The sequence below is a fragment of the Aaosphaeria arxii genome, assembly GCF_010015735.1.
Source record: "Aaosphaeria arxii CBS 175.79 unplaced genomic scaffold BU24scaffold_2, whole genome shotgun sequence".
NCBI classification, from domain to species: Eukaryota; Fungi; Ascomycota; class Dothideomycetes; order Pleosporales; genus Aaosphaeria; species Aaosphaeria arxii.
The window spans coordinates 467,616-480,596 of NW_022983475.1; the positions used below are offsets into that span (position 1 = coordinate 467,616).

General features: G+C 53.5%; 4 protein-coding genes across 4 annotated transcripts; 2 read left to right on the plus strand and 2 right to left on the minus strand.

The window, feature by feature from the left end:
* Positions 1-1,548: 1,548 nt before the first annotated feature.
* On the minus strand, positions 1,549-2,821 carry BU24DRAFT_102897 (uncharacterized protein). Its single transcript, XM_033520716.1, has 2 exons — positions 2,164-2,821; positions 1,549-2,028 (listed from the first exon to the last, which is right to left on the minus strand). Exons 1-2 carry the CDS (start codon positions 2,535-2,537, stop codon positions 1,818-1,820), a joined length of 585 nt encoding a protein of 194 aa, XP_033387035.1. The 5' UTR covers positions 2,538-2,821; the 3' UTR covers positions 1,549-1,817.
* A 1,149-nt stretch (positions 2,822-3,970) lies between these two features.
* BU24DRAFT_102887 (14-3-3 protein) lies at positions 3,971-6,187 on the plus strand. Its single transcript, XM_033520715.1, has 2 exons — positions 3,971-4,164; positions 4,436-6,187. Exon 2 carries the CDS (start codon positions 4,446-4,448, stop codon positions 6,048-6,050), a length of 1,605 nt encoding a protein of 534 aa, XP_033387036.1. The 5' UTR covers positions 3,971-4,164; positions 4,436-4,445; the 3' UTR covers positions 6,051-6,187.
* Positions 6,188-7,180: 993 nt separating this feature from the next.
* Positions 7,181-9,576, minus strand: BU24DRAFT_418225 (Nop domain-containing protein). The gene has a single exon (XM_033526931.1). It carries the CDS (start codon positions 9,337-9,339, stop codon positions 7,612-7,614), a length of 1,728 nt encoding a protein of 575 aa, XP_033387037.1. The 5' UTR covers positions 9,340-9,576; the 3' UTR covers positions 7,181-7,611.
* Positions 9,577-9,711: 135 nt separating this feature from the next.
* On the plus strand, positions 9,712-12,294 carry BU24DRAFT_439192 (TPR-like protein). The gene is made up of 2 exons (XM_033530290.1): positions 9,712-10,108; positions 10,182-12,294. The coding sequence occupies exons 1-2, from the start codon at positions 9,895-9,897 to the stop codon at positions 12,005-12,007; spliced, it is 2,040 nt and encodes a 679-aa protein (XP_033387038.1). The 5' UTR covers positions 9,712-9,894; the 3' UTR covers positions 12,008-12,294.
* The last annotated feature ends 687 nt before the right edge of the window (positions 12,295-12,981 follow it).

A 12,981-nucleotide genomic window follows, 5' to 3' on the forward strand; every position in this document is an offset into this window, starting at 1 on the left:
CAGATGTGGGAGTAGGCATGGTAGTAGCACATGCTGGCTTCGTTCGCTCCCTTGCTTGCGATGATGAGTGACGACTGAGTGAAGAGTGGTGATTGAGAAGTCAAATAGTCTTCTCAATTCGCACTGATGATGTCCGAATGCGTATTCCAAAAGGGGATTTGCGGTGTGGTCGTTCGAGTGTGGTCGTACGATGTCGGAGTCCCTCCGAGTGAGCTGAAGTAAGGTTCGTAAGGGGCAGAATTCACCGTGCCGCGGCGGAATCCACGAATGAAGGTGTAGCTTGATGGTTCGCTGCCGAGGAGATGGAACTTTGTTCGGTCCAGGTGTGGAAAGATTTGATTTGGTTAAGATGGATTGAGAAATGAACGAGTGATAGATGAAGACTGCTCAAGAGAAATGTCACAAGTTGGTAGTTGCGGTGTCGAGCGAACTAGGACATGTGGTTGTGCGATTCTTATAGCCTTCAACTGAGCTGCCAGTGATTATGGGTCGAAGTATGACATGTGTAGCAGTAGCAATCGGCTGAATCGGTTGGCAACGGCGGGAATAACAATCATAGCTGCAACATGCATAGTGACTGCTCGACTGTCATTGCTCCGGTGAAAACAATCATGGTATAGAAGAGGGTAGGAGAAGGAGCAAACTTGAGATATTACACAGCCATTATGCGGATAGAATCTTGACTGTGTCACAACCAGGCAAATTACTTCCCAAAGCAGTAACATGACACTCTACTGGTCAAATCGAGTCTGCGTAAAGATCCGAATGCATATAAGCGCACTGGTGCCGTAGCTGCCACGGCAATGGGATGGTTCGCAGGTGGCTAGGTAGCAAGCAGGTGCTGCTGCTGTGGGACAAGACCGCGTGAAGTTCTTAGTAGTAGTCCTTGGCAATTTGCAATCATTGTTGAGATAATAATAGTTTATCGTTCGTTGGGGTAGCAAAGTGCAAACAAATAAGTTTGTGATATCGGGCCTGTTAGCGACGATGGATGAGAAGTATCAGTGGACTTGTGCCGTTGGGCGTCAGGGAGTTGGAGATTCAAACTAGCTAATTGATTGAAGGGTTTCGTTTGCAGACAACGAGCTTGACGAATTGCCAAAGGGATGGTGTAATGCAGAACGTGGAAGTGAAAATATATGTTCTTCGTGCCATACCGACTGCCTACTTGGGAAACCCATGAGACGGGAGAACGGTACGGTTCGGTACGGTACGCTAGCGGGGGAATGGTACCCGCCTCATTGCACAAGGCATCCATGGACAAAGAAATGAACGTCATCCTATCTACGGGCTTTCGATGAATTCAATTCACGATTCACATATCTCCTTCTATGACTGCCATCAAACGTTCAGAGACGTTGTGTCAAGGCTTGAATTCGATTTAGCACTCGTGACTTGTCCTGGTACGGTATAGTACCATAGTCTGACCATATACTACTACTACCTAGGTACCAGTGCGCCAGTACCTAGGAGTACCGCGAATGGGAAAACTTGGCATGCTTACTCTTTCTAGGAAACCTCCATTAACTATTGGGTGTGAAACAATATTCCTGCACGTTCTTTGCCAGCGGAGCCACTCGAAGAATTGTGTAGAATGAGCAGCCGGGGGTTGGGGTTTGACGTTGGTCGATGTTGCGCTGGCGAACAAAAGTCAGTCCAACAAAAGTGCCGGTATGTCGTGACCAATGGCCGTGAGCCTACACCGCCAATTCAATTCGACAACCACGACCACGTCGATGCGAACCGCTGCAGACACTGCATAATGGTGCATATGACGGAGGAGCGAAAAGAGGGGCAGAAGAGAAGAGAGCTGCGGATTATTCCTGTGCAGGCAGTACTAAGTAGACGATGATGTTGTCATGGCTGCAAGTCTTCTTTAATTGACTACGGGAAGAGGCTGGGAGAACGTGGCTGTAGAGATGGTCCACTTTGGTCTGTTGCGAACCCGCGATGATAGGTAGGCATTGGGCTTCTTCGACATCGACGGCAATGGCTTCATACTGCTGCAGTCTCACACGTCCAATTGTCGACAAAGAGGATCAAAGTCAGCATGCGACTACTCGCCTCCTCCGCACAGTGGGGTCCAGCGCAGGAAATGAAAAATCGCCCAAAGTGCTACAGCGCCCACGTTGTGTGTTGGCAACTGATTTGGGGGTGGCTGACCTTGGTGCGCCTCGAATTGGGCGTGTACGTCTAGTACGAGGCGTTCGGCCGCCAGAAGCAATGATAGCACACGGAGGAAAGATACAATAGTTGGGGATAACAAGAGTGGGTGTGTCGAGATGAGTTCCCGTTTGCCAGAACGCAGCCCTACGATCGATCATGGCTTGCGCGCTGGCAAAACCTCCAGAGTGGCCATGTGGGTATCTTTTGGAGTACGGAGTACCCATCCGGAGATAGTATGGAGACGAGACGCCGAATAGAGAAGACGAAAAAAATGATGCTGGAACAATTGCTGGAGATGACAGGGCAAGTCTTCCCAGATTCCTAGAACTTCGCAGTGCCAGCTGGCAATGACGCCCTGTTCGCACGTACATACATACGTACGGAGGGAGTACTCTCTGTCTCTGTCTTCCTATGCCTCGTCGTCACGTCCCTCGCCTTCGTCGTCGGGACAAGATGGACATGCATGATCTAGCGGGTCTTTGACGCTTGACACGTAGCCAGCGTATAGCTCGCCTCTGCATATTGACGCAGGAGCTGCAAGTGCGCTTCCCAGCCCGACGGCATAGATTGAATATGGCATAATAGAAAGCACCGAGGATTCTCTCTGCGCGCGCGCCGTTCATATTCCTCCAATTCCTGCTGCGCAATTGTGGTGCGCGTGTCGCTCGTTTTGAATCTCTGTATGAGTGCACGTAGTACCCGTCCATTTAGTACTTGGTTAGTACTCTGGGGTACTCCATACTCACATAGATTGTCTCGTCCTCCTCTGGCTCCTACCAACTGACGCTGCGTTATCTGCCATAATCAACTAATACCTCTCTGCATAGAGCAACCTAGTCTCCGCTCCCTTCCTCGGTCGCATCGCCCTCACCACCGTACGGCCTGTGTCGCAAGCCGGAACTTCGTCCGCCTGCTTGACAATCGCGCATTCAGACACCAGTCACCGCCTGCCCGCCACAAATGAATAGAAGGGAGAGAAAAAGGAACGAGACACAATACAATACAACTTAGGCTTTGGCTTCGTTAGTCGCAATTGCGCGGGTGCTTGTGTGTGTGCCGAGACGCTCACTGTCCGGCCATCTCGAAACAGGTCCCAGGTCCCAGCACTGACCATAAGGGCTTTTGGTCTTCACTCACCGCCTGCCAGACGTCACGCCTCTTAAGCAACGTCGCAGAACCCTCGCGCGACCGGTAGAGAGAGAGAGAGAGAAGAGACTGAAGGAGAGTCGCAATGTGCTTGAAGGAGCCTCAATCATTGACCTCCCAGCCACCTTGCACTCTCCGCCGCATGTCTGACGTCTACTAGCCCGTCGCAAAGAAGTTATCCGATTCGACCTCTCTCAATCTCCCCCAAACCCACCCCCTTTCCGAAGCTGCCATTGGCCCATCGCCGCTCCCCTTTCGTCGAATGAGATATCACCGACCATACAAACCCACAACAACATCGACTACCGTCTAGTCTACTCTCCGTATTCGAGGTAATTGGACCTCTGACGACCATTCGTCATTCCTAAGGCTTGATCCTTTTTGACTGATTCCATTGACAGAGGCAATTGCTACTTGCTGGCACTGGGGAGTTCCACTTTTGGTACTGTATCATATCTACTCTCACATACTAAACTCGACCCCGACATCCACTACTTGTACCATTACGGCTACCGGATCCATTCACCTATCATCGTCATAATCAACATCATCCTCTAATTCCATCACATACCCGACACGCTTACGACCTCTTCCGTCATCAAACCATTCACCCAAATACCTGGTTATCCATCTCCTAGCGCCATCACGGGGTCGCGCCATTCACTCAGGCGTCTGCGCACGGGCATCTCCAGTCAACTCCAGTCAATTGGCCAGTAGCGCTGCCTGGGTTTCAGGATCCTCATTTCCTCGGCCATTACAATATCAAAGCGTCTTTGATCAGCTCGGCTCGGGTTGTACTGCATCACTCGGTCGACAGCTCCAGTCGACGTGATCGGTGTCTAGGCGTGAATGGTGAGTTGCCTTCTCATTTGCATCCCGGTAAACCAAGTCGCAGTCACTTCTGTCTTGGGAAGCAATAAGGCAATTGTTGGGCATTGCCTCTCACTTGCAACCCGCAAGTGATTGACCGTTTGTCTAAGCTCGGTCCCAGCAGTGAACAACATCTGTTGTTGCTTCATCGTATAAAGGTTGAAGACATCGAATACTTGCCTCTCAACACTGCATCAACACCATTTCTTCATTCTTCTCTGGGTGGAGTGAACAGAGCTGACGGGCATAACAGGGCCTGAAAGATGGCCTCTTTGGACTTCGACCAGAAATTCCTGGGTCGGGTCGCCAAACAAACAGCAGACAGCAACGCATTACTCTCCAGTTCGCTCTACCAGATCCTCGGTCTTTCCGTATTACTTTCTAAACGATTGATCAAGGCCCGCAAGTTACGAAAGCTCGACACGTCTCGCGATACACCTTCGCTTGCCGCCTATCAGCATATCTTATGGCTCTCGCGAGAGGGCCTTTCCATACTGGAACTTTATGTCTTACCATATGCACAAGATAATCAACAAGGCCCAGAGTGTCGCGTACTGAGCGTTAAGCTACGAGCAAGCTTCTATCACATATTCTGCTTGTTCCATAACCAGCCTCCTGTAACTATCAGGAATCTCTCAAGCAATGACCCTCGAGGCGCAATGCCCCCTTTCCCTTCCAACGAGCGTGAAGGCAACGGCCAGTTGCGAAGACACGATGGTCCTCCAGGACTATCACCTTCATCGAAGCGTACGGGCAAACAGCCAACACTCAGAGAGCCGATTGATTCAATAACGTCAGAGACTTCCTTCCTCACCAACCCTTACGCCGCTGGTGGTCCAGTCGGCACCCCATCCCCAGGGCCTATCCACGCGCCCCCTGGCCTGAATCCGATCCCGATCCCTCAACCTTCATCATTCATTCTACCGCCCCTCAACTTCATTCCTCTTGCTACGGGTTACTTTGAAACGGCAACCAGCTACGCGCAGAACTGTCTGCCGGGGTCGCATCCCTTGCGACTATCCGTGGCTCTGGAGCATAGCGCGTTTGTGTGGGATTGTCTTCATGATCATGAAGCATCTAGACGAATAGCTCGACGTGCGATTAAGGATGTATACCGTGCTCAGGAGGAGATGGAAGACAATGAGTTTGAAGATGCGGCTGAGCTTGTTGGAGTACTAGGACGTATGATGAAGCGTAAAAGCTTCGAAGGGACCCCACGGATACCAAGTGCAAGCAGCCCGGCACCAGCACCAACTGGTTCTGGAATTGCACACAATCAACAGGGCCATGGTGGTCCGCTCACACCAACATCAACCCAACAACATACAGGAAGTCCTCAAAGGACCAGGCGCGCTGCCGATGGTCCTCCCATTCCGAACTCGCCGGCACAAAGTCATACAAAACAACGCAGCCGGTCGAACTCAAACGCAAGCAAACCTTCCCCCAGAACGAACCTCAATATTGTCGAGAGCATGGAGCACACACCAAGGGGTGAGTCACGCCGCCAAACGGGAGGCAGCCAAGGTACTACACCACGGATGACTGGTGGGGGTAGTCAAGATACAACACCAAGAGCGAGGCATACGAGCGTGGAGAGTGGTGCATCCTCAACGCCACGGGCGCCGCAAGGCGCCGGCGGTCGATCACCCGCGACCCCGTCTACCGTTCGAACCATACAACACCAGCCACCTGAACATACAACGCCTGTCTTAGCAAATTCGGCACCAGTATCTCCAAGCACGGCAGCTATATTTGCTTCCGATGCTGTCCGAGCATCACCCACGTTGCGAAGGTCTCCTCCACTAGGCTCATCCCCTCGAGCGCCGCCTTCTCAGGATACTAGATATGCTCGACAAGAGCCTGGGTGACAACCAAAGACGGAGACTGACAAAGCGCGGAAGATGGACGTTCAATGGACTGTCCCAGATTATGAGGCTGAAGTCTTCCTTCGCCCTTCCACTCAGTCTCCTTCTGTGACCTCATCCAACAACCAATAATCACCCTCACACAGTAGGAACCCACTCAGCCCACGCATTACATATCGTAGACAGAGAGCGAAAGCATGCTCCAATTTGGATTATACCTCCTCTATCCGGAGAAGGACCGCACATAACCATACCACCCCCTGCACTGCCATAGGACATGTCAGTTGTATCACCGTACATGTCCAGTCATCAACGGTGCCCTTCGACAAGGACATCACTTGTAGTATATCGGAGTTCACGGCACATAATCAATGTTCATACCTTCCCACCATTACCATTCCTCCCATCAGTTAGCACCATTCGAATCGATCTTTGCATTTCGGCATCAACACGGATACGGCAAAAAGAACATGGACTTTCGCGGCTGTCTGCATTAACATTTAAATACCCTCCTGCTAATTCCACCGCCATCATATCCTCGGGTCACGCGTCATGTCACTTATTTTGGAACCATGTTTCTTCCGGAGTCTTCCTTTCGGCTGTTATTTTGGATCTTTTGGACGCTTAATCTTATATCTACTTTTTGGTTCCTCTACAATTTCCATTCATCATCCTCTTTATCAGTTTTTCGCCATCCTCTTTAGTGAGTGATGTCCAGTCCTATTGGTGTGGTCTTCTCCTTTCCCATCCGTACTAGCTTTCTCAACGGGTGACAAAAAAAACTTCATCTTGGTGCGGCAATCTCTAAACAGGACCTTTATTATTTTGGACGGAATCTTTACACTTCCACGCATTGCAATTCACATCTATTAGAGGACCTTTTTGGAGTTCTTCATACCCCCTGATCTTGATTATCTCCATGATGTCGAGTTTGCACTTGCCCTCCTTGCTGATCACTGTGACGTACATGCGCATTCTTACCCAACTTAACTCCCATCAGACCCTCAGAAGCCTTCAAACCCTAGAGGTAGGTAAGCCCTTTTGAATCTGTGATCGGTCTATGAAACGTGATCAAAAGTCTCCCACCTCAACTGCTTCACACATCACGCAATTCTCTCAGTCTTCTTGTCTTTGCCGTATCTTTTACATTTCATATTACACTCGGAGCAAAAGTAAACTGACATGCTGCGTTTGTCCTCTACCTTTCACTCCCACTTTGCAGAATCGAAGTAGTACTCAATGCTAAAATCCCCCCTTCTCAATTGTTTGGCAGCCCACGTTAACGCCATGATAAATGCATGCAAAAGTCGATGATGGTGGAGCAAAACCCATTTGGTATCGCCACCCGCCCCTTGAAAGATTCCCCAAGAAACATGAGTAAGTGTGAAACGCCTGTCTTGCCGCGAGAAGAAATCGGAAAGAAAAGAAAGAAAGAAATGGGAAAAGGTGATGTGATGCATCTGTTTTAAACACGCGTGCGCAGATAGCAAGGAAAAAGCCGGCAAAGGCAGCAGATAGACAACCGCAGAACATAAGAAGCCAATATCGAAAGATCCTCCATTTCTCACTTCGCGTCCCCGTTCTCCAATTTCTGCTTCTTGATCGGGAGGCTGGGGACCTTGAAGCCCGCGCTGTCGACCTTCGCGGGAGCCCCTCCGTTTCCGATCTGTGTGAATGTGCCGCCCTTGAACCAGCGGTCCTCCTCCGCTTTCCTCTTGCGGTTCATTTCGTCTCTTGCCCGGGGGTCCACGAGCTCGAGGCCCTGGACGGGGGTAAACGCGATGGAACTCGTGCCCGTGTTGCCGCCGACGCCCGTAGTCCGCAGGCCCTGAGCCCGCAGCGTAGTCGCGGTGCCGCCCTGGCCGAAGCCCTTGAGCGAGGACGCGGCGCCGAGGGAAGACTCGCCGCCCCAGCCCGGGTTCTTCTTTGACAGCTTCGCGCGCGTGCGCTGGTCGATCTGCTGCGCGCGGAGACGCCCCGTGTCGGTCGCGCCGATCATGCCCATGCCGACCGTCGAGTCGCCGGTGCCGTAGCCGGCTTCCTTTTCCTCCTTGCCGAACGCCATGCGGTTCTGCGCCTTGCGGATCTCCGTCATGGCGGTTGCTTCTTTGGCTTTGCGGGCGCGGCGGCCTCCGCGCTTGCGGGCGGGCTTGTCGTCTGGCGCGGGCAGGGCGCGGACGCCTTTGTTGGGGGGCGGTTCCGTGAGCTTGTCGAGGCGGCGCTCGCAGTCGTCTTTGAGTTGTTGGCCTAGGGAGCCGTCGGAGGATTCGTGGACCATGTCTACGCGCGCGGCGAGGATGACTTTGTTGGCGACGATGCGCATCGCTTGCTTCTTGAGGTCCTGTCGGATGGTCTGGATGATGGGGCTGTGGTAGAGGAAGCCTTGGTGGCGGATGCCGACGTTGGTTGCGAAGCCGAGGCCGGTGGCTTTGTTGGAGCCTAGGGGTGGGATGTTGCAGGCGGGTGTCTTTGCGAGACCAGTGAGGCCGCCGGCGTAGTTGATGAGTTGGGCTGCGGTGAGGGAGCCGATCAGGGTCGTGAGGTTCGGTGCGAAGACGTTCATGCGGGATTGGACGTATTCTGTGAGGATGTGCTTGGCCTTGTCGAGATCTAGTAGCATCTTGCAGGAGCTGAGAATCTGATCCAACTCGGCGTCGTTGAGATCGCGGCCAATGGCACGTGTTGCTTCGACCGTGACGACCATGAGGGAGGGTCCATCCAAGATGCTCTTCAGCGGCACTCCGACCAGGTTGTCCGAGCTCTGCGATATGCCTTTGATATCATCCAGGGGTCCGTTCTTGATGATAGCGACGGTTTTCGCATAGTCCACGGGGTTCTTGATGAGCTCCTCGAGATATGGAAACCTTATTGAGTAGTGATCCCGAATGAACTTGTGCACCGCCGAGATCTCTCCATCAATCTGCGTCGAGTATTCGTTCGCCTCCTTCAACAGCACGTATTCGGGGTTCTCCTCAATCGACTCCCCATCCAGCAGACCATCCATGCTATCCTTTGTGTCCTCGATCTCCTTTAACACCCGTCGCAGCTTGGCCACGAGGTTTGACGCATTCCGTATGTCGGCGGGACCCTTTGACTTCTTCTTCTGCTGCTCGGCTGCGTACTCCGCCTCTTCATCGACCATCTCGTCGTCCTCGCCATCTGGTGCGTCATCGTCGCCGCCGTCTGCACCAAAGTCCTTCTCGAGATCGGCAAGGTCATCGTTTGCGTCGAAGCCGCCTTCTGACCCTGAGTCGGCAAAATCTGCCAGCAACTCCTGCTCGAGCGTCGCCATGTTGAGCTTGACTTGTTGGTCTCGTGTAACTCTTTCTCAAGCCTGGAGACTTGCTTTCGGGCGCGCGGGAGCTCGAAACCCTCACACTACTAGCGCGCGCGGCTCGAGTTATTCGAGAAGTAAAAGAAAGTCCTGCGCTTATTCGACAGATTCTCGTGGACGCGTTGGCGACAAAAGCGAGTGAGTGATGGTTGATGTTGTCGCAACAAAAAAAGTCGCGGGGAAGGTTGCTTTCAGTTTTAGAGTGCAGTTAAGTTAGTTAGTTTCGCGGCAGCGCATGGATGGTCGCGCCAAGATCTTCCGCCTCCGACGACCGACGACCCTAGCCAACCTCCGCCCATTCGCGACTTTGCGAACTTTCTACAAAAGCTCGCGGCGTCGGCGTCGTCCAACCTGACCTCAATACCCAACTAATTCGATACCCACGACGCTCGTCGTCGAACACTTCCTACCACTGCTAGGAGTAGCCCCCGATCGCAACCTCAGCGGGCGTAAAATAATACCCACCAAAAAAGCCATCCACCGCATACTTCTTCACCTCCACATTCACCCATCATGGACAGCTCATCACGAGGCCCACCGAGGGTCAAGAACAAGGCCGCGGCGCCCATCCAAATCAGCGCCGAGCAGCTGCTCCGCGAGGCCGTCGACCGCACAGATGAGAAGCTCAAGGCGCCTACGCAGCGGTTCGCGGACCTGGAAGAGCTGCACGAGTACCAGGGCCGCAAGCGCAAGGAGTTTGAAGATTATGTGCGGAGGAACAGGATAAGTATGTATCTTGATTCCACTATAGACTATCTATGAAGTGTGCAAGTTTGCTAATTACAATGCGTGTGGAACAGATATGAACAATTGGACACGATACGCACAGTTCGAACTCGACCAGAAGGAGTACCGGCGCGCGCGATCGATCTTCGAGAGGGCCCTGGATGTCGACTCCACGTCGGTGGTGCTCTGGATCCGGTACATCGAGGCGGAGATCAAGACGCGGAACATCAACCATGCGCGGAACCTGCTCGACAGAGCGGTCACGCTGCTGCCCAGGGTGGACAAACTGTGGTACAAGTATGTCTTCATGGAGGAGACGCTGTCGAACGTGGAGGGAGCGAGGTCCGTATTCGAGCGGTGGATGCAGTGGGAGCCGTCGGAGGATGCGTGGTCTGCGTACATCAAGATGGAGAAGAGGCACGGGGAGTTCGAGCGGGCGAGGGCCATCTTCGAGCGCTTCACGGTGGTGCACCCGGAGCCCAAGAACTGGATCAAATGGGCCAAATTCGAAGAGGAGAACGGCACGAGCGACCTTGTCCGTGACGTCTTCGGTACCGCGGTCGAGACGCTGGGCGACGACTTCATGGACGAGAAGCTCTTCATGGCGTACGCCAAATTCGAAGCCCGGCTCAAGGAGGTCGAGCGCGCGCGAGCCATCTACAAATTCGCCCTGGACCGCATGCCGCGCGCCAAATCCGCCAACCTCCACAAAGCCTTCACAACCTTCGAGAAGCAATACGGCGACCGGGACGGCATCGAAGACGTCATCCTATCCAAGCGCCGCGTGCACTACGAAGAGCAAGTCAAAGAGAACTCCAAAAACTACGACGCCTGGATCGACTTCGCGCGCCTCGAAGAGACATCCGGCAACACGGACCGCGTGCGCGACGTCTACGAGCGCGCGATCGCGCAGATCCCACCCACGCAGGAGAAGCGCCACTGGCGCCGCTACATCTACCTCTGGCTCTTCTACGCCGTGTACGAGGAGACGGTGTCGCGGGACGTCGAGCGCACCCGCCAGATCTACACCGAATGCATCAAGCTGCTCCCGCACAAGCGCTTCACCTTCGCGAAGCTCTGGCTCATGGCCGCGCACTTCGAAGTCCGACAGGGGCGGCTCACGGCCGCGCGGAAGCTCCTCGGACAATCCATCGGCATGTGCCCGAAAGACAAGCTGTTCAAAGGCTACATCGACCTCGAGAAGAAGCTCTTCGAGTTCACACGCTGCCGCACGCTCTACACAAAGTACCTCGAGTGGAACCCGAGCACCTCGCAGTCGTGGATCGCGTTCGCGGAGCTCGAGCGCGGCCTCGACGACCTGCCCCGCGCCCGCGCCATCTACGAACTCGCCGTCGACGAGCCCCAGCTCGACATGCCGGAGCTCGTATGGAAGTCCTTCATCGACTTCGAAGAGGAGGAGGGCGAGTACGAGAGGACGCGCGCGCTGTACGCACGCCTGCTCGACAAGACGGATCACGTCAAGGTCTGGATTAGCTGGGCGCAGTTCGAGATCGGCGCCCCGGATGCGAATCCCACCGAAGAGGCTGTCGACGACGAGGAGGACAGGCCGGTCAGCGAGGAGGCGAAGGCGAGGGCGCGTGCTATCTTCGAGCGCGCGCACAAGGTGATGAAGGACAAGGACCTCAAGGAGGAGCGTGTCGCGCTGCTGAGCGCGTGGAAGTCGTTCGAGACGACGCATGGCAGCGCGGAGGACATCGAGAAGATCGACAAGCAGATGCCCAGGAAGGTCAAGAAGAGGAGGAAGCTCGACGACGACAGCTTCGAGGAGTACATGGAGTACGTGTTCCCCGCCGACGACGCGAGCGCTGCCAACCTCGCGAAGTTCATGGCGAATGCGTACCAGTGGAAGGCTGCGCAGGACCAGAATGGGGATTCGTGAACTATGGCTCTGGTTTGATGTCTATTCGTTTTTGGCTCTGCGCGTCGCTGTGCTCTGCCCTGTACTGCACTCCTTAGTTTTTTTTCACGGATGGCAAAGGCAGGAGGGGGAGCAAAACAATTCTTTCGTACATCGGTTGAGATGTAGTTGGGAAGCACAGGATGGAACAAAATTCCCAATTGTACAGTATTACCATTTGGTGCGGTGCTCAATCGTTCACTGAATCTACCAATGTTCCTACTATTGAGCAAAAAAATCAACTATAGTGTAACATACCCATGTTTCGCAACATGAATAGCCCGACCCATCTTTTTTATATTGCATGTTTCCCCCGAGATCTTGGGTGCTAGGTCGTCCTTTGCAACACGCTGTTATCTTCTGTCATTATGCAAAAGGTCTTTTTATTGGATGGGGGGCAGATCTCCCCTATCTATCGATGATACAATCTGAGGTCAGTCGATTCGAGTGCAACCGCAGCAATCAAGTTCCTGGGCACCGGCTGATTGCGAATGTTGATCCGAACACGATTGACAGGTCGAGTGGTGCTGCACCGAGAGGTCAAGCAAGGGGATGCCCGTTGTCGGAGATGCTCCCAGCAAGCAGAGCCACGTACGCTCTACGGTCTTACATGTAGTCATTTCTCATTCGTTGCAGCCGGGTGCTATGATTGTCTCGTGGCGGACGGGGAACGGGAAGGAGAAGTGGCTGTCTAAGCGAAGCCCAGAAGCGAGACGACTGTACATGATCAACGTCGCTCCGCATACCTCAGTCTTACTTCAGTCGTTCGCACATGTAACATTGTCTGGTAGCCAAACGTCCTGGGGGTTAGCTGGTGCGCCAGCATCTGAAACGTAAAAGTTTGTGCTCCCGTGGGATGGAGTGGGATGTATTGCAGATGTGCACCCCGAGAGAAGCCGAAGAAATGCATGTAGTCTTTTTCCCGTCCTGGACCGTCTCCCCGGTACTGCTGCCGT

What these genes read in the sequence shown, in the direction of transcription:
- BU24DRAFT_102897 (XM_033520716.1), bottom strand. Translation starts at nt 2,537, where the DNA reads ATGTACGTGCGAACAGGGCGTCATTGCCAGCTGGCACTGCGAAGTTCT. An exon ending in CCAATTCGAGGCGCACCAAG is followed by an intron (nt 2,029 to 2,163) that starts GTCAGCCACCCC and finishes ATCCTCTTTGTC; the next exon opens with GACAATTGGACGTGTGAGAC.
- BU24DRAFT_102887 (XM_033520715.1), top strand. Translation starts at nt 4,446, where the DNA reads ATGGCCTCTTTGGACTTCGACCAGAAATTCCTGGGTCGGGTCGCCAAA.
- BU24DRAFT_418225 (XM_033526931.1), bottom strand. Translation starts at nt 9,339, where the DNA reads ATGGCGACGCTCGAGCAGGAGTTGCTGGCAGATTTTGCCGACTCAGGG.
- BU24DRAFT_439192 (XM_033530290.1), top strand. Translation starts at nt 9,895, where the DNA reads ATGGACAGCTCATCACGAGGCCCACCGAGGGTCAAGAACAAGGCCGCG. An exon ending in TGTGCGGAGGAACAGGATAA is followed by an intron (nt 10,109 to 10,181) that starts GTATGTATCTTG and finishes CGTGTGGAACAG; the next exon opens with ATATGAACAATTGGACACGA.